Raw genomic sequence first — 27345 nt, forward strand, 5'->3', positions numbered from 1 at the left:
TGATAAATGTGGGTGGGTGTGACATAGCTAGCTCAGGGGAAACGTGCTTGCCTTGGAAGCAAGACGACACGGAGAACCACAGGTTCGATCCCCGGGTCCACGCTTAGAAACCTCTGGGTATTAAGCACGTTATTAATAACCTATCATATCATGTGAAGTAACTGTTAAAGAGTATGAATGCTGGCTCTATCTGGCTCACCCCACTTGAATGTTGTTCTGTCCCAAAGCTGTATTGAAAGCCAAGGCTAAAGCTATTTCTACGGCTAAATTGGAGTCGTTAGCCTATGAGCTGAAGAAGAAACCATAATTCTTGCACATTGATATGCTGGGGAATTGTAAAAACATCCTGGATGAGATGCACCCCCGTACGAGCGCTCCCTTTATGTGCGCTTCAGACTAGGAGTTTTACCTACAGCATGTTACACTCGATCTTGGTCTGTTCTTAACATTGGTATTTTCCCCCATTGTGACGCAGTTGATGAATCCCTCCTGCATTTTACATTAATATGTCCAGTTTTATTGTCCTTGAGACATATGCACCTGAGACCCATCTTGTCGTTATTGAATATAAGAAGTACCTTCGAAGCTATGACGCGCTTTTCTTGTTCCTTGATTTGGAGGGTTCTCTCCTCGATAGCGAGATATGTTAATCGCACTTGGATTTTAAGAAATATACTACTGTCTAGCATCTGAATGAACATGTGGAGCATCTTGCGGGGCTGCAAGCATGCCCTCCCTTCAGGAGTTCTCTTGTGCGGGGGCACTACCTCTTAGGAACTTTATGTGCTTTTAATGTTTTATCCAATTTGCTTTGTCCTCGCTACCTGCGATATTGTATACCATACCTGTGCATGCCTAATCCCCTTGCAAATTGATTTGTTTTTGTCTTATATGTTTGCTAATGGTTTAAGCTGAATAAAGCATTAAAAAAAAACAGATCAGAGAGGAAGAAGATGTGAGGCAGGAAAGCCAAAAAGAAGAGAATAGCACTTGTCAATACGAGAAAAGACCAGGCAGAACAGAAGAAGTTAAGTAGCATGAAATGAAAGGGTGAGCACGACGGATGTTAAAAAGGGCATATCGCCAGGAGCGAGCAATAGAAGAGATATGCAGTTTAAAGGAAAGCGAGGGATCAAAGATAACCCCCAAACTGCATGCAGAAGAGGAAAAGGGAAGAGAGGAAGGAGGAAAAGAGAGACAGAGCAGGAAGAGTAGACGGAATAGTTGAAGCCATAAAAAACAGAACCTCAGTCTTAGAAAGATTGAGGTGCATAAAATGAGAAGACATCCAGTTTTGGACAGCAGAAAGGCAAGTTGATACAGTGCAGTGCAGAATAGAGTCAAAGGAAGAAAAGTAGAGAGATTTGTGTATGGTCTGAATACAGATTAAAGGAAAGATTAAAAAAGAAATGAGAGCAGAAAGTGGGGCAGTGTAAAGAGAGAAAAGGAGAGGACCAAGCACAGAACCTTGAGGGACACTATAGAGAAAAGGGATGTGTACGTTTTGAGCGTGGCACAATTGTTCGCGGCCGAATTGACTGTGCTAAATTTGGCATAAATCCAATTTTGCCGTGGCCAAAACTGCACCAATTAAAAACCCACGACCACCCCGCCCCCTCAATAACCCCCTACTTACCTTTTTGCCATCGAGGTATGAGCTGACCCTGCAGCGTTGGATCCGTCCCTCCTACACGGGTCGGATCCAACACTGCAAGGTCTGCTTTTCTTTTTTTTTTGTCCCCCGCCTCAAGACCTCCAGAAGCAGGGGATACCCCTGCTTCCCCCAAAGGTAATCACTACCAAACATGGGGAGCGGGGGCTGCAGGGTTGTTCCAAAAGACCAAATGGTACTGGTCGAATTCGGCCAGTTGTACCATTCGGTCAATTTGAAACAACCAATTTGGGTAATACCGGGGAAAAGGAAGTGAGGAAGAGGTGTGTCCTGCCAAAGTTCCAGAATGAGACCACTGAGAAAGATAGGAGCAGAACCATTCAAGGACAAACCCAGTAATACCCAAAGAAGAAAGTGAGGAAATAAGAAGAGTGTGATCGACGGTAACGAGTGCCGCAGCTAGAGCGAGAAGAATAAGTAAATAGGAGAGATTTGAATGACAAGCAGAAAGAAGAGGGTTAGAGACATGCAAAAGAGCAGTCTCAGTTGAATGAGAAGGACGGAATCCAGATTGAATGGATGGTAGGAGAGAATTAAGATTTAGGAAACTAGCAACTTGTGCATATGCAGCCTGCTCGAGGATTTTAGAGAGAAAAGGCAGAAGTGAAATTGGGCTTCTGTGGCAGTTCAACAACTGATGGGGGAATGTCTCCCTTCTCCTGACCTTTCACAGGCATCTGTGGCAGTTTGACAACTGATGGGGGAATGTCTCTCGTCCACATGCCTTTCTCAGGCCTTCTATGGCAGTTCAACAGCTGATGGGGGAATGTCTCCTTTCCCCTGGACTTTCTCAGGCTTATCTTGTGTGTGGGTCCCAGACCCCTGTTGACAGATCTGATTCACTCCCCTGCCAGGTATTGTGCCAAGGAAGAGGGATTGTACTTCCCTCCCTACTTGAACGAGGGTCCCAGTCCCCCACGTTATCTTCTGTATGTGGCTCACTACTCCACCAGGTATTCTATTGCCTCACTCTCCTAACAACCATCTCTGCCCCTCTGTATGGGTCCTAGACCCTGGTTCTCGGGCTACTCGCATCTTTTAAGCTCCCCCAAATAACCATGTTACCTTTGAGTTTGTTGTTGGGTCTTCATTGCAGGTGTGGATTGATCCTGCAACTCAGTTTGGTTTTCTGCATCTTTTCCTCACAGGCTCTGCTCTTTCTGCATTGGCTCTGCAGTGATGGGTCCCAGACCCTGATTACTGGGTTTCTCGCAAAGGTTCTCATTGCTCTGTTCTGTTTCCCTCGTTCCTTCTCTCTTTTTGACTCTTCTCTTTCTGCGGCAGCTCCACAGAGATGGAAAGTGGGTGGCTGGAGTCTCTACACAACTGCGTGGTTCAGGGGCTGGCCTCCGCTCTGCTCCTGTTCCTCCAGCTCTCACTTTGGTCTGCCGACTTCAGACCGAAAAGGGATGCCACCTCTGCATCCTGTTTGGCATCCTCCTCTCCGCCCCCAAGCCAGACGGCTTCCAGGCTCACGGCTCCTCCTGGGAGGATCTACCCGTCTCCAACTGCTGTGGAGCGAATCTCCCCACCAATGATCAAGCGATTTCCGTTGCCCGCCTCTCTTGCGAGGCCACAGACCGACCTTGTTCTCTGTCTCTCCCTTCTTTCTCACAAGCTACTCCGGTTATCGTGCTGCTCTGCTTTTAGGCTGCCCTGCATTCAGGACTATTTTCTTCTTCCAGGTTTCCCTCTTCTATTTTGAATGTCTTTAGACCAATACTATTTTGGGAACCACTAGAAAGGTCACTAGTGGTTCGACGAGGGCTCTTCATGCTTCCGCATTTCCTTCTCGTCCCAATGTATCAGCTCTCCAATCTGCAATGTGATCTTAGCCCTATGCCTATTCTTATGTTCTATTTATTTGTTCTCTGTAATGCTATATTGTTATGTAACCACTGACTTAAGATACGTGCCTGGTAGCCTCCGTGCCTGGTTTGTGCTATACAATACAAATACAAATCTTTTTCAAGTTGTCTAGACTGCTCATGTTCGTTCCACGGGGCACTCTGCAATGCTCCACGCGTCTTCTTCATCTCAGTGTATGTAGTTAAGACTGTCTGTAGGTCATCCCTGTTTTTCCTCGTCTCAGTACCAGTGTTTTTACTAGTCTTAAGAAAACACATAGGTGAGGACATAACAGTAAAGCAAGGTAAAGTAGTGGATGGAAAAGTGGAGTGTTTTTTTGTTTTTATATACTGCACCCCTCCCTGATGTCCTCCCTTTATCTCAGAGGGGGAATCCCTCCCCATGAGATCCTCCTGCTGATTACCACCCCCAGAGGGACTTTTGGGTAGCAGCCGCACCTCCCTGGCCTCATGGGAAGGGGCTCCCCATCGGGGAGAAAAGACTACATCCAAGGATTAGTCACAGTCTACTCCAGATGAGGGCAAGCTTCTTGTTACGTCTTCTTCTAATAAAGATCAGTTCCTGTACACATACCTTTTAAAGAGGTGGCAGACCACAATAGCTTAACAAAGGCTTGCATACTAGTATGTTTTCGTGGATTAAGTGCACCACCATCACAGTGCACTTATTCCACAAAAACATACCATTATAATCTTATCTGGATAGAGGAGAGTGCCAACATTTCTAACAAGCACACACAAATACAATAAGCTTCCTGGTTTTTTGCATCAACGAGAAAAAGTAAAGTCTTGTTCCAAGTCAAAACAAAACATTTCTGGGGCCTTTTCCTACACACAACAAGGCATAAAATAATCAGTGTCGCATAGCAATTTTCTATGCAATTCTGTAGGTTTACTAATCAAATTGACACTTGTGTAGCAAAGCTAGCTATTGGTTACCCTGTTCAATGAAAGCACAGCTTGCCCTGCAATCCTCTCTTGCCCCCAGGTCTCTTCACCCCTCTTCAACCCCTTTGCTTTGTCCACTGCAAGTTCAATGGGGCTAATAGAGAGAGAGTGAAGCAGTTATACTCTCGGCCGCTCTTAAGTACCAAAGGCCTGTGTGGGAGTGCTAGGCAAGAAATTCATTTTCAAATAATTGCAATCCAGAAGTAATTGGGATGATACTTTTATTGAGCTAACTATCCTTTCTGACAAAGACTAGTATGTGTTATCTTTATTTTGGTTTTTAATGAGACGGTCATGCAATTCCATTCCTAAAAATATAAGTTGTTATATAATGCATAATTACAGTATTGATACTGTAAAACATTGCATCATCTCCATGTTATATAGTCAATTTGAGGTTAGTGAATCTAACGTTACCTCAATCAAGGGTGCCCTCATCAATGCACGTTCATAAGTAGCTCAAACTATTGATATTGCAGACGTGATCACATCTAATAACCTGGACTTCCTTGCAGTAACAGAAACTTGCAAGGTAACCAGGATGTTTTTATTGACACCTCCCCTTCAAGAGGTATTGGGTTTGCCTCTTCAAACCTGTGACCTTGCAGAAACATTACAATCAAAATGAACCATTCACAGGAGTGTTCACTATCTAGAACCCTGCTTCTTTCTCTCTACTAAACATTAGAGAAGTCACCAAGACAGACATATCATCTGCAGAACTCCCCTTATCTAACACCCTCCACCTCATATATAGACCTCCATGCACAATCACCTCCTTTGAGGAGGTCATCTCCCACCTATTGACCCTTAACACAAAACCACGCTCCCAAATCATCCTAATGGGTGACTTTAACCCTTCAAAGACCCTAATGATGCCAACGCTTCCCTGATTAAGGACACTATCACTCAACTAGGCCTGACAAAACGCATCAACAAACCTACTCATGCCAAAGGTAGAACTCTGGATTGGCCAGCCGATGTTATTTGTGACTACTCACTGACTGCCATCACACCATGCACCGGACCACTAGCTTATCACCTTCACCATACCCAAAGTTACACAAGAAAGTGATCCTTCAACGGCTGCATTGCTATCCCTAGCAAGGAACAAACGCAATAGCACCATTGAGAATCTCAGACCCCTACTACATCCTATCACTATTGCGGATCACACTACAACTAATACCAACCCCACGCCCCTAGTCGAACTTTACAACGCCACACTAGAACAAGCCCTCAACCAAATTGCACCACTCAAACTAAGAAAAGTCAAACGAACTGCCCATGTGAACAAATGGTTCTGGGCAGAATTAAAAGCTCTTCGTAATCTCAAAAGAACAGCTGAAACTAGCTGGAGAAAAGCCCCCTCCATCTCCACTAAAGAAAGGTTCTCTTCGCCAGCTGCCACATGCAAAGCTGCTATTGTGAACGCCAAAAAAGAGACTTTCAACACTAGAATCCCCAATGCCAAATCTGGAACAAAAATAGCTATTCTCCATCCTAAGAGAATTGCAATCACCTGTGCCCCCTTCAGATGACTGCATTAAGCACAAAGTCTGGTGCAGCAACATCCAACAAGCCCTCTCCAATAAAATAGCTCTCCTGCAAGCAAAAATGGAGTCTAAAAAAGCCAACCTCGCCGCCAAAGATCATACCACATACTCACATAGCTCTCCCCATCCTGTCTGTGCCCTCTTCCACTTTTCACCAGTCACAGAGGATGAAGTAATCAACAGAATTGCCAGCCTAAAACCTTCTAACTGTTTAGGCGACTTATGTCCTACCTCAGTTATCAAGGATGGGGCTGGAGATCTAGCACCCTTAATCACCGCCCTGATTAACTCCTCCTTCATGAATTCTGGAGTCCCGAATAACCTCAAAGAGGCATGGGTCCTACCTCTTCTCAAAAAACCTAACCTAGACCCTAACACACCAACAAACTATAGGCCCATCACGACCGTGCCCCTTCTTTTAAAAATACTAGACAGAGTAGCATGCCTCCAAATACAACAGCATTTGGAAGACAATAACCTTCTAGGCCTGCGACAATCTGGCTTTCGACCTAGGCATGGGATCGAAACGGCCCTCCTGGACCTAAAAATCCAAATGGACGAAGCCAAAGACAAGGGCAATCTGGCCATACTGCTCTTGTTAGATCAGTCTGCAGCCTTAGACCTAGTCGACCACCAAATACTTACCAAACACCTCTCTGCGGCTGCTGCATTCTTCCAGAATGCCACCAATTGGATTCAGTCCTTCCTATCGGACAGAACAACCAGGGTCTTCGCCCCCTCAGGCGGCGCCACGGCGGACCATGTCCCAATCCAATGTGGAGTCCCCCAAGGATCATGTATCTCCCCCACGCTCTACAACATTTTCACGAAGCTTCTCTTTGACCGCCTTGATGACCTGGGTGTCACATATACTAAATACGCTGACGACATCCAGGTCCTCATCGCACTCACGGGGAGCTATGAGGACGATGTTGCAAAGCTAAACGAGATTTACCTTGAAATCCAAACATGGATGGTCACCCACAGCCTCTTCTTAAACAATGACAAGACAGAGCTACTTATCGTCTGCTCCCAAGCTCGTCTTAACAAACTCGACACCAAATACCAATCCTTCACCATTGATGGCAACATCATAAAAGTGTCAAAAGAAGTCAAAACTCTGGGTGTCTATCTTGATGCCACTCTTTCACTTAAAAAACAAATCAACGTTACCATCTCTTCCACGGCCTATACCAACAAACTTATAAATGCCTGCAAACCATTCCTATCCACCAAAAGTTGTCTCACACTGGCCATGCCCCTCATATTGTCCAAATTAGACTACTGCAACACACTCTTCCTCGCCACCACCAACCACAACCTGAACAGACTCCAGATACTCCATAACAACGCCCTCAGATGTGCCCTCAATCTCCCCCGGAAGGCCCACATCTCTACATTCAGAAAAGAGTCTCACTGGCTCCCTATCCACGAGAGAATCAAACTACGAGCACTTGTCATCACACACAAATGTCTCTATCTTACATCCCCACGCTACTTATCAGACAAATTCACTAGACATAACTCTACCAGACCAACTAGATCCCCATACTTACACCAACTTGACATCCCGAAGTTCAATCTGAAAACGGCAGGGGGAGCAAGCTTCCCTGTGTTAGCAGCGAAATGCTGGAATGCATTACCAATGACAATCAGAGCTGACACTTCATTCTGGTCGTTCAGAGCTAAGGTGAAGGAACTGCTCATAACTCAGCAATAGATTGTTAGCCTGCACTTAGCTAAATCCTGCACCCTAGTTTTCTTGCAGCAAATATATGCTGCGACTGCAACGGACTAACCTGTAACCTGTTACATTTTCACCATGCTCTCTCATTACGGACCATTCTGTAACCTGGTCCTCATACTATTTATTGTAGTGTATCATCCACTGCTATTTCCTGTATGTGCAACTCTCTGTAACCATGTTGTCCCTTAACGATTAAGCGCCCAGTTACCCCAGGGGTTGGCTGCGCTATATAAATAAACAAACTAAACTAAACTAAATCTCAGTGTTAAACAGTATTTCATTTTGTTGGGGAAGATGCATCATATTAACTAGTTAACACTTTTGAAAATGTACATGAACACACATGCTTTTGATGGCAAACCTAATTCTCTATCTTGCTGGTTGCACACATCTTTGTAACTATCTTTGCCTATCTTCAGATACAGAACCACCTTGAGAAAAATAACTTACTAGGACTCAGACAATCAGGATTCCGCCCCAAACACGGCACTGAGACCACCTGATTGACCTTAAGATACAGATGGACAACATTAAAGACAATGGTAAACTAGCCATCCTTCTCCTTCTTGACTTATCGGCCGCCTTCGACCTGGTCAACCACGACATCCTCTGCAAACATCTATCCTCAGCAGCCAAATTTTCAGATAACGCCAACGCATGGATCCATTCCTTCCTTAACAACAGATCCATGAGAGTCTTCGCACCCACAGCCTCTGCCATCCCAGCCCCAGTCACTTGCGGTGTCCCCCAGGGCTCCTGCGTCTCCCCCACTCTATATAATGTGTTCACGAAACCCCTCTTTGACATATTGGACCGCTTGGGTGTCATCTACACCAACTACGCAGATGACACCCAAATACTGATCCCTTTAACAGGCGACTACTCCACCGACCTCACTGCTCTCAACAACATTTATTCCATTATCCAAGAATGGATGGCCAAGCATGGCCTATGCCTCAATGACGACAAGACCGAGCTTCTTCTCCTAGGTTCCCAACCCAGACTTAATAAACTCGACAAACTCTATCAAGCATTCACTATAGACGGCAATAACATCATTGTCTCTAACAGCGTCAAAACCCTAGGAATCTACCTCGACTCCTCCCTCACACTGACAAGACAGATCAATTCCATCTCATCAGCCACTGCTTACACCTGTAAACTCATCAATGCCAGCAGACCTTACCTCTCACCATCCAACTGCATCACCTTAGCCAGAGCGCTAGTCCTCTCCAAAGTTGACTACTGCAATGCGTTATACTTGGGAACCAGTCAGAAAAACATCAACAAATTACAAGTCATACAAAACAACGCCTTGCGAGCAGCCCTGAACATACCCAATCATGAACACATTTCGGACGCCAGACGCACCTGCCATTGGCTATCCATACCACAAAGAATTGAATATAAAACCATCTCACTCACACACAAATGCCTAGCTAACCAAGCACCCAGATACCTATCCGACAATCTCAATCACCACACCCCAGCGCGCCCTACCAGATCAGCTCAAACACATTGCTTAAATATCCCAAGATTTAAGCTCCAAAAAGCAGGTGGCTCCAGCTTCCCCGTGCTTGCCTCCAAACTTTGGAATTCACTTCCACTCGAGCTGAGATCAGAACCTTCCTTTCACAGATTTAGACACAACACCAAAACTTGGCTTCTATCCAAAGAAACGTAAACTGCCTAGCCCTCCCTTACTAGCATGCACCAAGACTGTAAATTTGTAAATATGTAATCGGTTTGTACATTTCTGTTGTATTATTCTTGTTGTATTCATCGCAAGCGCCTGGATGCCCTAGGGCCAGGCGGCGCTATACAAATAATAAACTAAACTAAACTAAACTAACTGGTGCTCAACCCTTGAGCTGATCCCCTTTTACTTGACATTCTATTCTAGCCCCCTGTTGCTTTATACCAGCTACCCTGAAAGCGACATGTCCGTAAACTACAATATTCCCCCTAGTTTGCCCAGTCCTCAGCCTGTTCCATCACCCACTCTTTCAAATGTCTTACTTTCTTTCCTCTTACATAATGAATACACAAAGCTAACTTGATGATTTTGCAAACTAGTGATCAATAGTTCCATCCCGTCGGTACATCGACAGATAGACTGCACTACAATACATTGTAGTTAGCCTCCCAAGCTCGCTTTGCTCTGTGATTATGATTACATTATAATTAACACCTGCAGGAGAGAGCTGGCCAAACTGTTTTTGGAGCCTTTTGATCATATCTATTTATTTATGTCCATTCATCCAGCTTAACTTTTACTTTTTACAGACACTCATTCAGGGCTCACAAAGTCTTTTTCTCACTTGCATAGATTTTATGATGGGCGAGTACCATTTGCAGGAGATGTTTGAAACTTTTATTTAACATTGTCTTTGCAGTAAATTTCAAATAAAGGTTTCACTGTTCATGGCCGGCCTCTGGATGGCTGCAGTGTGCCAAACATAAAGTGCATTTGTGGTGACATGCACTATTTTGCCAAAGGCGCATTTCAATTTGTCATTTGTTGTAATGGGTCAACTGCATGTCTCTTAGGTCGGGTAGGCAAACTAAGTTACTCGACCTGCAGGTCTACCGGAATTTTAAAGAATTTGCAAGGCACGACTCCTCTCACTAACTTTCTTACTTCAGCGGTACACACAACTGCTCTATTGTTGCTCATTGTATGTCTTCGGTGAAAATAACTTCTGGTGAGACTACAAAATTTACTGCAGCATTGCTAATCAAATGGGTTTGATAATCACGAAAAGTGTAATTACCAAACTCTGCACAAAACGTCATGGCTTATCCCTCTCAAGAATGGATTCAAGCAATAATAGCTCAAATTACATGTTACCAATTTGGTCACCAGATATGTCAGCAAAGTAATCAAACGGCATCATGCATTTTCATCCTTCCCCATGCTGTCTCAACATGCACGCAGTACAGTGATGGCTCATAGGACAATGGTCTCAGGAGACTGGCAAGTTGAACATCCTAGTGGTGGTATCAAGTGGTTGTGAACACACTAAAATGGTGAACAACAGAAAATATGCTAAAAGGAAAACCTTTCACTAATCTGCCAGTGCAAGTAACCATAATATTAGACACTTCACTTACAGGATGGTGAGCGCATTGTTGAGACCTCATCACAGAAGGCAAAGGGACAGGTTGCTAAACAATGGAGCACATAAACGTACTGAAACGAACTTCAAGCTGTCAGGTTGGCACTGCACTCTTTTTAAGCATTCCTGGAAAACAAAAGTGTGCTCATCAACACAGACAATACTACTGCCGTGTTTTATATCAACAAAAAAGGTGGAGTACACTGAAACGCCCTCTCTCCTTGCACAATACATCTGGCAGTGTTGCCTCAAAAGAAATAAATTAGTTCAGGCACAATACATACCAGGGGTACACAATAGTCTTACAGACAGCTGAACACAGTCCTTGTAAAAGATCACAAGAAGGAACTCAGCACAAACACACTATTTGTAATGGTGAACAATGCCAAAGGCTCAAGTTTCAAATGCAGGTATCCATAGCGGGAGTCACTAGGCAACACTCTGTGGATGAGTCTGGGATAGTTGCATAAATCTTTCACCTGACACTATTGATTCAAAAAGTAGCACAAACACTGCTCCACAAACACCTACCAATGTTACTCATTGCACCAATGTGGGTGAGATAGCCATGAGGTATACTTCTATTGAGCACGTCTGTATGCCCACCTCATCCCATCATGCTGCCTGCTCACACATCAGTGGCAACAAATAACACATCAGAGTCTAAACACAACTACCGTGGCAACTACTTTGGCAGCTTGGCTTGTGAAGTCATAGAGTTTGGCTATTTAAAATTGCCCGCATGATGCATTGATATTTTACAGGAGGCAAGAAGACCCAAAGCCAGAAACTGTTACTTCAATAAATAGAAGCGCTTATCGTTTGGTGTGCCAAAAAGCATTTCAGCCCCATTAACTGCTCCCCTGAAGAGGTTGTTACTTACCTACTTTATTCATTAGACTTTGCTTTAGTTTACAGCTCCCTCAAAGTGCCTGTGGTAAAGGCTTTTATGGAAGGTGTTATCACAGAGCTGTACACCGTCCGCCTGCATAGGATCTGAATAGGGTCCTTCATACACTAATGGATCCTCCATTTGAGCCAATGCATTAAGCAGCTTTAAAGGAACTTTGGTGCAAAGTTTCCTTCCTCATCGTAGTTACCTCAATCGGGAGAATAAGTGAATTGCAGGACCTGTCAATATCAGAATCTTTCCTCTCAATAAAAACAAGCATAAATTGGTTTTGAACACATACACAATTTTCACCAAAATACTTTTCTATGTCAATCAATCAATTGAATTGGCAGCTTTCTTCTAAAACCCACACATTAGCGTAAAAAGGGCACTTCATACACTTGGATTTTGAAGGACAGTCATGTACTACTAAATATGAATCAAAGATAAAGTAAAACAGACCCGCTGTTCTGACTTGAGTGTTGTGTAGACCGTTGAGGCCTCCGTCCCCAAGTGACGCACAGGGAAACCAAAAGAAACCCGCTGTGCGACCTTTGGGGCCACAGGTGGGAGATGTTACTTCCCGGATCCACGGAACCTCTGGAACACCGATGCTGCTGCAAAAGAACGAGGTTAAGTATCAGGCAATTACAATATATCACAAGAATCAAAGGTTCTGAATAGTCTTACCTATCCGGTGTTTGGAAAACCCAGGAAACCTAGGAGGGAGGTTCAAGACTCAGATGAGGCGGTCCCTAGAACAAGAGGAACGCAGGCAAGCGTGGATACAGGATAAGCCACCTGTATAGCTGAAGGCGTAACTTGAATCCCAAAAGGGAAATAGCGTAGAAGTTCAACAAAGTACCAAGGGATGATCCGAAGACAAGTGAGGGTCGAGTCGAAATCCAGCAATAGGTAAGCAGTTCCAAGCAAAGGTACAATAGGATAATCCGAAGGAGTCCAAGTGAGAGTTCCAAGATCAAGGTCAACCAATAATATTTATCAAACGTAGCGCCAAACAGGGTCTGAAGACAGCTGAGAAGCGATGAGTGCTCCGTGCATCAGGCTTTATATACTGTGCGTTTCGGGGTCATGTGACGTCCACCAAGGTCAAGTGGGAAACACCGCTCTGAATCACGTGAGCAAGTGAACGATCGGCGTGGAGGTGTTCCGCCGCCCCTTCTGCTGTATGTTCTCCATGGCAACTGCCAATGCAGGAAGGGCTGCAACCGAGCCCGTAAATTGTACCTGGTACGGAACTTTCGGTCCTTTGGGTAAACCGAATCACATGAGCCTCGAACCCTGGAGGGAGTCGTGTGGGAACCCGAGGAAGGTGTTGGGGAGATGTGAGCAGTGTTCTGGTGTGCAGAGGATCGTCTAACATATCCCCCCCCCAACGGCCCACGACCCCGTGGGCAGGACGAGTGATCCTTATGGAACCGGGCTACCAACCGAGGAGCGTCAAGATCCAAGGCGGAAACCCAAGAACGCTCCTCCGGTCCATAACCCTTCCAATCCACTAAATACTGGAGCCTACCCCTAAACCAACGGGAACCCAAAATAGCTGACACTTCAAAAACATCAGGGGAGGCCAGGGACACCGGGGCTGCTGGGGCCCGAAGGCGGGAAGAATCAGGACATGGCTTGAGGAGAGAGACATGAAAAACAGGATGGATTCGCCAAGAACTCGGGAGAACCAGACGAAAAGCCACTGGATTCACAACCTGAGAGATCACATACGGGCCAACGAAGCGAGGCAGAAGTTTCCGACAACCCACCAGGCGAAGGTGACGGGAAGACAACCATACCCTGGAACCCACCGCAAGGAGAGGAGCAGCCAAGCGCTTGCCGTCAACACGGGACTTCATAGATGCCTTTCTTCAGTAAGATGGACCAAAGTACTAGCATGAACAGCAGACAGATCCCTAAAACAGGCCGTGGCCGCAGGATTCAAAGAGACAGAGGCGTCTTGGACAGGCAAGACCTTGGGGTGTTGGCCATAGAGGGCGTAGAAAGGAGAAAAACCTGTAGCAGAGTGAGCCGCGTTATTGTATGCGAACTCGGCAAGCCGTAAAGCACTCAACCAGGAGGCCTGCTGCTGCAAGATAAGACACCGAAGATACTGCTCCATAGATTGATTCGTCCTTTCAGTCTGCCCATCAGTCTCAGGGTGATAGGCCGAAGAATACCTGGTATCGATGCCAAGTAGTTTAGTCAAAGATCTCCAAAAACAAAAGGTGAACTGTGACCCACGATCGGAAATAATGACAGAAGGAAGCCCAAACAACATGAACACAGATTCAAAAAACAACTCCGCCAAGACTGGGGCTGAAGGGATCCCCTTACAAGGAACAAAGCGAGCCATTTTTGTGAATGTGTCTACCACCACCCAGCTGGTGTCAAAACCCCGTACCTTGGGGGATCGGTCACGAAATCCATCGTCAGTGTATGCCAAGGTCTTGGAGGTACCGGAAGCGGAAGCAGCAGTCCAACTGGACGACCTCCTCGATGTTTGGCCTGAGCGCAAACAGCGCAAGAGTTGACATAGCATTCCACGTCGTGCTTCATAGAGGGCCACCAGCACCAGCGCTTTAGGAGATCCATAGTGCGCTCCTGGCCGGGATGGGCATTAAAGGGAGCATCATGAGACCATTCAAGGGCCAGGTTACGGGTGTCAGGCGTGGGAAGGAAGAGACGTTCATGCACGAAAGGCAAACCATCACAATATACGGGATCCCAATCCCGCAGTTGGTCAGAATGATTGCTCGTCCATGCTCGCACAGAATCCAACAGTGACAGAGAGGGAGTGCAGAGACAAATCACATGACTCTTACCAAGAACAGTATCGGGGAAGGTTGGCAACTCGACTCCACCCGGAGAGCGTGACAAGGAGTCCGCTTTTCCATGAGTGCTTCCAGGACGATGAGTAATGTGAAAATCAAAGGCGGAAAAGAAAAGATGCCACCGGACCTGTCTACTATTGATGCACTTTAAGGAGGCCAGATCCTTTAGATTCCGATGATCTGAGTATACAGTGATTGGATGCTTAGCCCCCAGGAGGTGATGGCGCCAGACACAAAAGGCGTCCATTACAGCCAGAAGTTCCTTCTCCGTTACAGTATAATGGGTCTCAGTATTGGAAAACTTGCGGGAGTGGTATGCCACCGGGTGCAACTTGCCTGTCGTAGGACATGTCTGAGACAACACCGCACCGAGGGCAAAAGAAGAGGCATCCGCCTCAACTATGAATGGAAGATCGGGATTGGGGTGCTGGAGAATCGGTGCGGTGGTGAAAGCGGTTTTCAAAGCCTCAAAATATTCCTGATGTTCCTTTTGCCACCGATAGGGTACCTGAGGGCTGGTCAGGGCGTAAGTGGGGCCACAATTGTGGAAAAGGACGAAATAAAGCGCCTGTAAAAATTGGCAAAGCCCAGAAAGGCCTGCAAGGCCTTGAGTGTCTGAGGAACTGGCCAATCTAGACTGCCTTAACCTTGGATTTGTTCATGGATAGTGCCCCAGGGGTAATGTGGAAGCCCAGAAACTCAACAGACGTTTTATGAAACTGACATTTCTCGGGTTTGGCAAATAGGGAATGTTCCCTAAGACGGGATAAGACCTCCCGAACATGCTTTACATGGTCATCAAGATTCCGTGAAAAGATCAAGATGTTGTCCAAATAAACAACCATGTATACGTCCAGAATGTCCCTGAATATGTCATTCATAAAACGCTGGAATGTTGCCGGGGCGTTGCATAGACCGAAAGGCATGACTAGATATTCATACAAGCCGTAACGGGTGCAAAAGGCAGTTTTCCACTCATCGCCCTCGCGAACGCGCACTAGATTATATGCGCCGCGAAGATCCAGCTTGGTGAAAACGGAGGCATGGGATAAGTGGTCCAGAAGAGGTGTGATCAAAGGAATCGGATACCTATCTTTTTTCGTGATGGCGTTAAGACGCCGGTAATCCACACAGGGATGTAAGTCCCTCTCTTTCTTAGGTACAAAGAAAATGGGACTTGCAGCTGGTGAAGTAGAGGGGCGGATATGTCCTAGTCGTAGGGCGTTCTGTACATACTGTTTCAATGCTTGTTCTTCTGAGGGGGACAGAGAATAAATCCTGCCCGAAGGAATGGTAGAATCCGGGATTAGTTCAATCGGGCAGTCATATGGTCTGTGTGGAGGAAGCACCTCGGAAGAACCGCGATCGAAAACTGATTCGAATGCTTTGTACTCAGATGGAATCCCGGTAACTACCCCTCCGACGGTGTGGGAATTCACAACCTCTGATCCAAAATCATTCAACGTGAGTTGAGCAAGAGCTCCCAAGGCCTGTGAAGGAGTATCTGTTACTTGATGGGTTGGGAGACAATAGTTCTGACAGATATCAGACTCAAAGAGTACCGTGCCTGTTTGCCAATTAATCAGAGGATTGTGTTCACGCAACCATGGTATTCCTAATATGATACCGAATTGAGGTGTGGTGATCAAGTCAAAACCTAGCGTCTCTGTGTGAATATTTTGTATGGTCAATAATAGAGGAGCAGTTTGATGTCTGAAGGGACCAGAGACTAGTGCAGTGCCATCTACAGCCTGAACCGGTTCAGGTCAGGTCTTTACCACTAAAAGAAGATTGAGAGAATGGGCTAAAGCAATATCTATGTAGTTCCCAGTGGCACCAGAGTCAATGATGATCGTGACTGCATGAGAGATACCCGTAGAGGGACAAAGAGTGGCCTGTACAAAGATGGGCTGGACACGAGCAAAAGCAAGAGTGGTACCCGGAGATGAAGATTAGGAACTCGACCTGGTCTCCGGATCTAAGGTCGAGCTGTCTGAAAAACCTGAGACTTCTTGGGATGTCGAGGGCATTCTTTCACATAATGTCCCGTGGTGCCACAATAAAAGCACGCATTATCCACCCTCCTACGTTCTCTCTCGGATATCGTGATAGGGCTACGTAAACCTCCCACTTGCATAGGTTCCTCAGTGCTAGAAGCAGGGGTACTAACAACTGTAGGATGAGAAGAAAGACCCAACTCAGCTCTGCGCTCTGATCGACGTGCATCTACCTGCAGGGCAAGATCCACTAGTTCCTGATACTGAGTAGTCACGGAAGGAATCACTGCAAAGGCATCTTTCATTACGTTATTCAACCCCCTATAGATAGAATATGACCGCCCGCTTGCTTTCTGGCCATGAAGTCTCGGCGACCAATTGGTTGAAATGGGTGATGTAATCTATCAAGGTCCCTCTACCCTGGGTTAGCTCTAACAACTCCAAATCCCTAGACTGTGCCTTGTGTCGGGTATCGAAGACTCGAGACATCTCTAGAACTAACAATTCAAAATCATAGAGAACCAGGCTATTGTTCTCCAGAAAAGGGTTAGCCCAAGCGGCAGCTGTCCCGGCCAGGTGAGAAAGGGCAAAGGCCACTTTAGCAGTGGAATTAGGAAAGGCCAGAGGTCTACACAGGAAGTGTAACTTGCACTGATTGAGAAAGTCCTGAACTTCTTGGGGTCACCTTGATAACGTTCAGGAGCGGCCAAAGGGGAAGGGGTTGGGAGGACCACCGGAGTTGGAGCTGGGGTACTTGCCAAAGGAGGAGGTGTGGTTGAAGTGGCAGCATCCCCGAATTCAGAGTCTGCAGGGAGGGAATGCTGAACACTCTGTATGGAATCTAGCCTTTGGGGAATCACCGTATTAGCGGCGGCCATATCTGCCCTTAACACTGTAATTGCCTGAACTAAAGCAGCTATGGGTTCTTCCGTGGACCCCTGCATTATCTAACACGACTATATGGCTTCTCAGTCTGTTCTGACTTGAGTGTCGTGTAGACCGTTGAGACCTCTGTCTCCAAGTGACGCACAGGGAAACCAAAAGAAACCCGCTGTGCGACCTTTGGGGCCACAGGTGGGAGATGTTACTTCCCGGATCCACGGAACCTCTGGAACACCGATGCTGCTGCAAAAGAACGAGGTTAAGTATCAGGCAATTACAATATATCACAAGAATCAAAGGTTCTGAATAGTCTTACCTATCCGGTGTTTGGAAAACCCAGGAAACCTAGGAGGGAGGTTCGAGACTCAGATGAGGCGGTCCCTAGAACAAGAGGAACGCAGGCAAGCGTGGATACAGGATAAGCCACCTGTATAGCTGAAGGCGTAACTTGAATCCCAAAAGGGAAATAGCGTAGAAGTTCAACAAAGTACCAAGGGATGATCCGAAGACAAGTGAGGGTCGAGTCGAAATCCAGCAATAGGTAAGCAGTTCCAAGCAAAGGTACAATAGGATAATATGAAGGAGTCCAAGTGAGAGTTCCAAGATCAAGGTCAACCAATAGTGTTTATCAAACGTAGCGCCATACAGGGTCTGAAGACAGCTGAGAAGCGATGAGTGCTCTGTGCATCAGGCTTTATATACTGTGCGTTTCGGGGTCATGTGACGTCCACCAAGGTCACGTGGGAAACGCCGCTCTGAATCACGTGAGCAAGTGAACGATCGGCGTGGAGGTGTTCCGCCGCCCCTTCTGCTGTATGTTCTCCATGGCAACTGCCAATGCAGGAAGGGCTGCAACCGAGCCCGTAAATTGTACCTGGTATGGAACTTTCGGTCCTTTGGGTAAACCGAATCACATGAGCCTCGAACCCTGGAGGGAGTCGTGTGGGAACCCGAGGAAGGTGTTGGGGAGATGTGAGCAGTGTTCTGGTGTGCAGAGGATCGTCTAACACCCGCTCTTCATTTCAGTGGCAATAGGAAGGGATGGGGATCCAGTTATGAAAGCATCCATTGCAAGCTGGATTGTTAAGTGTATACAGCTCTGTTATACCCAAACAAATAATCCTGTTCCATTCACCCCTAAAGCACTCTGCCTGTGGTACGAGGGCAACATTAGCCCACATTTCAAATGCTTATTTGAAGGCAATTTGCAAGGCAGCTACATGGAGTTCTGCACACTGTTTTACACAACATTATTGTGTGCACACACAGGCAAGGGCAGATTCCCAGATAGGACAAGCATTTTCAAAGCATCTAAACAATTGTTTCATCGGCTCACCCACCACCTTTCTAGTCTATGCAAAGCATATGAATCTAAGCAGACTCACAAACCTCAGAAGACAAACATTACTTACATAGTAATCGCCTTTCTCTGGCATGTATCTGCTTAGAATCATATACGTCCACCTATCCTTTGCCAAATAGGTGCAAAGGCTGAGTTAAAATTTTAATTCTCATGCAGTACACACCCACCTCATGTAAAAAAAAACAATCTGGGGAGTCGAGGCCTGAAGAATCACGAGTCCCCATACACATAGGATAGAGGTAGTGTGACAGGAACACCCATGCCAACACCCCCTTTTAAATTTTGAAAAGAAAAACAAAATGTAATAGTCCACACCAACCACTAGATGGTGGCTTACGCAAAGCATGTGTTTCTAAGTACATACAAACCACCGAAAGACGATTACAGAGTAAATCATGTTAGTCACATAAATAGGAAAAACCAGAGTGTGGTTAGGAGGAACAACTTGCTCTCTAAGGCACTGACCTTCTGCCCCAGCCAGAAACTAGACACAATTCAACTCTGTGTGGAAATTGAATACTACATATGACGCTTGCATCTCAAAGAATACTTTCATGTACAAACAAAGGAAGTACAGGCTCCCCAGATTATGCGGTACGGTAAAGTGCTCAAACTGGACACTGCCGTGTGGCTACAGTCTCAGAAAATGTGTAAGATGTGGCATACTCAACAAACAGGTGACTAAACAGAGCCTCACCCCCCAGGAGAGAATGGCAATAAGAGCACACCAAATAAACAAGGAAATCATAATAAAATCAGCTGACAAAGATAGTAGGGCTGTGGTCATGGACACACATAAATACAAAATGGAAACATACAGACAACTTCTTGACACAAACTACTACCAGGAGCTTAGTGATGTCCCCACCATTGAGAACATAGTACTCTGGAACAAATAATCAAATCCATGCTAAGCAGCACAGAGGAACACTTGCAACATCTGATGCTAAACAATACAACTCTTGTGACCTTTTATTTCCTCCCAAAAATCCACAAGCCTCGAAATCTGTGCCACCCAATTATCTCTGGAGTAAATACATTAAAAGAAGCCATGTCTGCATATTTTAAATCAATCCTAAAACCACTGGTGATGGACACCAAAGGTTTTGTACATGACACAACACACTACTGGGCCTCATTACGACCCAGGCGGTAACCATGGCGCTATTAGCGCCATGGTTGCCGCCTGTATTTTACCGATTGCGCCATGGTGAATGGCGGAATTACCGCCCCATTCCAAGGTTGGCGGGGCGGTAATTCACCATTTGCCCTTCCACATTTTTGCCCCCATAGGGCTGAATGGAAATGGGGAAGGCGGTAGTTACAGTTCTGCAAATTGCGGTACTGTAAATATCTCCAAGGTCCCTTTGCGGGTCCAATCCTTAACGGCTGGTAAAGACCAGCCGTTAAGGTGGGGACCCGCAAAGGACCTCGTAATTAGGCGATAAGGGGTTAACGGTGCCAGCACCTTTTACGGCGCTGTTAACCCCTTACCGCCTGGGTCGTAATGAGGCCCTATGTATACTACCAGATGCTCTCATGGCCATGTTGGAGATCACTGAACTTTACACCAACCTTTACTCCAACCTTCCATATGAAGAATTCCTGCAAAAATAACACCAACATAGACATCCCAACCACAGTTATTACAAACCTCATGTGGTTCATACTCAAGCACAACTATTTCTGCTTCAGTGGAAGACACTTCCTGCAAAAGACTGGAATGGCCATGGGCTCAACAATGGCACCTGAGAATGCTAACCTTTTCATTGCGGACCTCAAACAAGAGTTCTTACAACACCAATTCATGAAACCACTAACATATCTGCATTATATTTATGAGATCTTCTTGATTTAGACAGAAGGTGCAGATCCTCTTAAACAATTCCATGACTCACTAAATGGCTTCCACCAATGCATCAGGTTCACCATTGTATACTCCAAGAAGAGCATACATTTCCTGGATACAACCATGTTGGTTGAAAGGAACGGCCATGTAGAAACAACTGTATACAAGAAACCCGCTGACAGGAACAAATACATGCACAGTGCACAATTCTACCCAAGCCACACAAAACGGTCTGTCATCTACAGCCAGGTCATCCGAGACCAATGCATATGCTCCAACAGTAAGACATCGGACAATAGACTTGCCAGACTGTGAACATCCTTCTTGCAGAAGGGTCACTCAGCCAGACAACTTGACAGGAACTTCGACCTTGCATTGAAAATAGAGACAACTTGCTACAATACAGAGACCACAAAGACACAGAATGAATTCCTTTGGTTGTCACCTATCATTCAGGAAAAACACAACTGAATAGGATTGTTAAGATCTTCAACCCATTCAGCAGGGATGATGAGCTGAGAGACATCTTCAAAGAACCTCCCCTAATTGCATACAAACAACCAAGATACCTAGCACAGTCTCTGACCAGGAGTACATTTCCACTAGATGAAGAACCAAGAAGACCTGGAACGTAACTTTGCAATATCAGGAAATCTGAAACGTCCTAACACGCCTGCACCGGATCTACCATATCAACCTGCAGAACCAAACAATACAGATATAAGAGACATACAACTGCAGATCATCCAATGTTGGGTACCTCAGCCATTGCAAAAAATGAACGCAAGAGAGTTATGTAGGTCAGACCGGCAAGGAGCTGCGGGAAAAGATGATCCTACAACTATACACCATCCCAAACAACAAAAGAAACACCAGTGGATCGACACTTCACACAGGATGGGCACTCACTGCAGGATCTATCAGTGATGGTTTTAAAAGGTGGCTCTTGAATATTGCACGCGCGATTGGCCATGCAAGCTCAAGTACGTGAAGATGCTTGACCTAAAACACAGAGGTCTGAACATAGATACTGGTTTTATGACACACTATGGCCAACTTTGACCCCAGGTTCAGCAATGTCATCACAACAACAAAGTCAGAAGACAACCCTACACTACCATTTCTCACCATCAACTGTTGGAAACTACTGCCCAGGACCCCTAATGGATGAGGGGCACAGGAAACTTGGAAATCTTGGACATCTAAACCCAAATGGGTGGCACCCATTACCGAGCATGGGACACACTGAGATAACTGAGGACACTGCACCATTAAAAAATGGGTAACATATTTAGCATTTTCCACACTGTATGCAAGGGAGGAAACCTTTGTGCAGCGTGAGGCATACTGAGGTAACTTTAAAGACAGAACCAGTTAAACCCAGAGAACATATCTTGTAGTGTCACATTGTATGCCAGCCATGAAACCGTAGCAGCTGCATTGAAATCATTACAATGTTCTGACACTTCTTAGAGGCTACACAACACATATTTAGAGACTGTGTGAGGAACGTACAATACCCACGCTGTTTCCTAATTATGTGCTTTTAAACTTCTCATTACAATATGCCTTTCAAAAATAGCATCAGTAATTTTAGGAAACCACAGGTGCTGAATTTTACACTGCCTGGGCCTAAAAGATTTGCTTTTCCTTTTTTTACTAATTGTAACTTTCAGATAGAAATGTGTATTGCTTCCAAACTGTCCAGGGTTTTTTTTATCGCCTTTTTAGACAAGGCAGCAGATTCCAGACATAGTGCACCTTCAGCCAATAAAGCAAATTCTTCATTATTTGAACAAACTGAACTGTGGCTTTTCTTTATAAATAATTTCACACTGCACCATCTGATGAAGAAGTCTGTGTGACTGTGTAAGCTAATGCTTTGTTCCATGTCTGTATAGTATTTTCAGTTAGTCCAATAAAAAGTATCAAAACCTGCATCACGCGTGATCCTAAATCTGCACTAACACAGCGTTGAACACTTTTCTTTGCACATCTCCTCGAATGAGAGACAGTGGTCTAAGGAAAAGGAGTTGCCTAAAGAGCTCATTATGCATATCTTGCCTTGCGGTAGGCATTGGGATATACAATGGCTGAAGGACCCACGGAGAAATTGAAAACCATTCTGGATTCTATTGATTCTTTTACTGTTATTGTGGCAGTATAATTAGGAGAGGAAAGATGTGGGGTAGGAGGATCCGGTTGGAAACTAAAACAGCTAGTACTAATAAAAAACAGTGACTGGGCTTGGATCAAAATAACAACCGATCTGGCTTTTATTTGAATCTCCATTTCCTTTAGCACCATATTTTTGATACAAACATAGTGTGCCATCATCTAATGCGCTTTTTGCAAAATATCCTAAACTGGTATTCAAAGTTATTGTCACAGTCAATAGCCCAGTTACTTGTGTATTGTCTATTTTAATTGGCAAAATTAATACATGTTTTGCAAGAAACAATACATCAATTGTTATGAACAAATCATAGTGTCAGTTGCTATACTTTGCCAACACGTGTTTCGACCACCATGGTCCTTTTCAAGGCAAAACTTGATTCAGCAACCTTAACCAATATGGAAATCAGATTTTTTAATAAAATTAAAAAAATACAAAATGGACAGTGAAAGATGCATATCAGCAAAATAAGAAAAATGTGTTGTTTTTCGTTTGTATACTGTACATAAGAGAGGAGACAAAAAATAGGGAAAGACCAATAAGAAAACAACATTAGATTCACTCATCAGTGAATTAATCCATTGTCAGTTCAACTATTCATGTATGAACCAATAATATATTTATAGGTTGCCAAAAAAATGCAATTGAACTACCAATTCCTAATGTGAGCCTTCTTAAGGTGTAAGATGGATTTCCATAACCAGCCCTGTGGGAGTGTTCTGTCTGAGTGGCCACCGTAGTTGATGAACAATTGATGGCTAATTGACACTAGCAAATTCTATCAAGGTAGTTTAGCAGAGCAGTAAGGCAAGACTTCAGAGGTATGGTGGTGGTGTAAAGGTACTGTGAGCCACACACAGAGCACTCAAATCAGATTAGACAGAAGTACAAACGTGTATTTTAGCCCTTTAAAGTACTCTTGACAGTTAACACCAAAGTAACTATCCCTAAAACAATCGTATAAATCTATATATGTACACACTTGCTGATCTCAACTGAGACCACCCACAATTTACACTAATAAATCATAAAACAGATAAGGGATAGAAACAGAGAGAGATACACAGAGATGCACCCTGGACTGCCCAAGAAGTGGTTGATCATTGCAGAAGTCCCGTGGAGCCACTCCTGAAGGCACCAACGCAAGCGAACCAGAGTGGCAGTTCTGCACCAGCCGAAGACACTGCCTCGCTCTAGGCACACTGCCACAGAGAACAAGGTATACTATGCGTCCAAGGCACCATGAGAAGGGCGGAGAGGCCCGGCCATACCCCAAGAAGGGGTGAGAAACCAAATAACTCAAGAAGGGTTGAGAAACCTGATAACCCAGGAGAGCCCAAGGTGGGGTGAAAGACAGCAGATCCCAAGAAAGGGAGTGAGAAGCCAAACATCAAGACAGGGTGCGAGAAGCTGGACCCCAATGCAAGGTGTGAGCAACAGGCCTCTCAGGCGGGGCGGGGGGGGAATACTGCAAGGTGGGGTAAGAAACTCTATATTTCAGGACTGAGTTATCACAAGCTGACCCAAAAAAAATGAGACGGTTACCCCAGCAGGAGAGGAAGAATAAAGAGACATTGGACGAACCTGAACTTTGAAACATCTCACTGGACAAGTGACCTGGGAGAAACTACAGGGACATTTCGGTGGGTGACTGAAGCCAGCCACCACTTCCTACATTCAATAGAGCATCCTCCCCAGAACTGGTTTGTTTGAGTTTGTGTTATCCTTTTTGTTAGTGGTAGGGACAGGAATCAGCATAGATTAGGCTTTGGACAGAGTATCGTTTTGTGTTGCTCACACATCCTGACAAGCATCCTTTGTTATTTTCTTTATAGACTAGAGTTAAAACCTCCTTAGAGAAAGGGGCAGAATAAGGCTTGCTTTCTTAATTGAATAAAGTTTGATGTATAACATGACCTCTTGTTCCTGACTTACTACCACAGTGCCTTCTTGGACCTAATTTACTGAAAGACCTCCCAAGGCACAACAAAATACTGCTATTCACATTTCCCTTATTTTAGGCGCTTACAAAGCCTACCTTCGATAGCTGGTACATTTAGGGATCTTTGGTCCATCAAGACCACCCAAAGGATCCCATGGACATAGCAAGTTCAGACTTGAAACTGGTCTGTCATGCTACCAACCCTTTTTTGTCCTTCAGCATACAGTTATACACCAATTCCAAGCCTAACTTTTCCCCAAAGACTCAGCCATGAACACAAGCCCAAATCCAAGGACTTGGAAGCACCTATTTGCCATCACTAAGACTTATCAATACTGATTTTCAGGTCATACTCCCCTATTTTTGTGAGGGTGGTTTTTAATACAACACAAGGAGACTTTTCCAGCTCCATGAAGAACGTTGCAACTACAGAGAGGAGAGACTATAAAGGCCCTAGGAAAACTGCCAAGGCATTCAATACAGACACCTCATCACAGTCCTATCTTCCCTGTTAGGTCTTGGTTTAGATGAAAAGAAGAAGGAAGGTTGTATCGCTTCTATAGGTATACATTCTGCTCAGGGCGGCACCGATTTGGGGGTCCCTCTCTGGCACCAATCTGGCACTTTGCCCACTTCCAATTTGCCTCCTTTGACAGAGGGTCTCACAGCGGTGTCACATGGCTTACGCCTTCTCAGTGTACTGCATCCTCTGTTGATGGACACACTAGGGCAGTGCCGATTTCATTATCATTGGCTTACCCTTCTCCCTTATGCCTCTCCAGACCGAGCCAGCCCCTTCCTCCTCTCTTGCAGTCTCCCCCTTTCCTGGATCCAGATACAGAGCCAGTCGAGGTGGAAGAAGACCCAGCAGCTATATGCTTCAGTGTTATTTTGAATAACACGATGGTCTAAAGGGGAATTGAGAAAGTGACTCCTCCTTTACAGACTGAGTCTTGGGTACGGATATCCCTTCCAGGGCATCAGCTGAACCAGGGGTTCCATGCAGCCAGATGTTCTGAAAAGGAGTTTAGAGGTATGGCTCATGACACACTCAAATAGTTAGAAAGATAATTGATGCAAACCTGACTTGCTGACCTGCTTTGAATTTGGAAAAGAAACCAAGGGAAATGTGAAACTTGTATTTAGGGGTGCATGTATAGAGACCAGGTTTGGTGAGTTATGCTCATTATTGGGGCTTGTGAAATAGTGTGGGACTGCGTTGTGTTTTATGTGTTTTCTGCAACAGGAGCCTTTCCCCTAATATCATGTCTTTTGTCTCCCGTGTTAAGTGTTAATTGAAGGAAAGCAATTTAAGTGTTTGCGAGGCAAGAAGTGTACAGTACAAATCTGATTCTATTAATAAAACAAGGTTCTCTGAGTTATTCTGGCGTACTCTTGGCACACTGCTAGTAACTCTGCCTTCCTCACATTAAATTCCTTTGTGAATCCAATAGCTTTTTCCAGGTGTGAGGGGTAAATCTGGGATTAGTCAGTTATTCATTGTAACTTCTCTGAATAGTCTCCTAACTTTTGTGGATTTTAGAATATGCATGCACTTACACGTAATGACAAAAACAATATAGATTTAGTATCAACAAATGTTATTTTTTTCTCTTCTCATGTCTTTAATAAAAATGTTTTTAAAATGTGGTATACTCAGTATCCCTGTGACTATATTCCAATAGCAAAAGTTACATTAATTTTTAGAGGTGACAAATTTGCTCGTTGCCATAATATTGTTTGTTTCTAATGTCATCAAGCATATTTTTCCCACTTATTTTATCTTTTTGTCTCCAACCTAGAAAACTATCAGAGAACCGGAAGTTGCTGTTGGTCTCCCTGTGTGTGATCGTGGGGACTGGTATGTTCAGTGAGTCTTAAGAATATTCTGTATGTTGTACTACATCTCCCCAGACCCGAAAGCACGGCTATGGCTTCTTAGCTTTTTTTTTAATGATTCCCAGTAAAATGCCCCACGGCCTAGCCACTCCACTTTCATCCATACCAACCTCAGTATGATTTACTGGGCTTGCAAAGTTTTTTTTTCCAGAGACACTCTTGCTGGGAGATAAATCTGTTATGTTGGGAAGATAGCTCAGCATTTCATCCTTGCAAGGTCGATATATTAAATACCACTCTACCTGGTGACATTAATAACTATTTTTGCTATTACAATACTGAGAAGCGGAAGCAGTTGAACATGATGGACTATTTAAAAATGTTACATTATTTTGAAAGATTCTTTAGCCTTCTTATTGGACTAACTAAAACTATCACTCTAAAGGGGCTTCAACAACCTACTCTCTAACAACCTTAAAAACTCCTCCCAACTACTTGGCCTAGGGGACTTCAACTTGGGTTTCAATGACCCTCTAGATAATAATGCCACCACCATTGCCAATTCTCTTTCCAACCTGGGTATAACGCAAAAAACTCTAGAACCCACTCACAACAAAGGGAGAATCCTTGATTGGATAGCAGACTACAACTG

The 27345-nt window shown here is 44.9% G+C and overlaps 1 protein-coding gene across 5 annotated transcripts in view; it reads left to right on the forward strand.

Annotated features, from left to right (window-relative positions):
* LOC138582108 (uncharacterized) overlaps positions 1-27345 on the forward strand; it is a 673069-nt gene that overhangs the window by 299266 nt on the left and 346458 nt on the right. For 3 of the 5 annotated variants that reach the window (XM_069653080.1, XM_069653076.1, XM_069653078.1), the window contains exon 5: positions 26657-26724. In XM_069653080.1, the coding sequence (XP_069509181.1) occupies positions 26657-26724 (68 nt within the window). The remainder of the gene's footprint in view (positions 1-26656; positions 26725-27345) is intronic. The other 2 variants (XM_069653077.1, XM_069653079.1) reach the window with 1 other exon arrangement.

The sequence above is a fragment of the Ambystoma mexicanum genome, chromosome 3q, assembly GCF_040938575.1.
Source record: "Ambystoma mexicanum isolate Mex_15411 chromosome 3q, UKY_AmexF1_1, whole genome shotgun sequence".
In the NCBI taxonomy this organism is placed as follows: Eukaryota; Metazoa; Chordata; class Amphibia; order Caudata; family Ambystomatidae; genus Ambystoma; species Ambystoma mexicanum.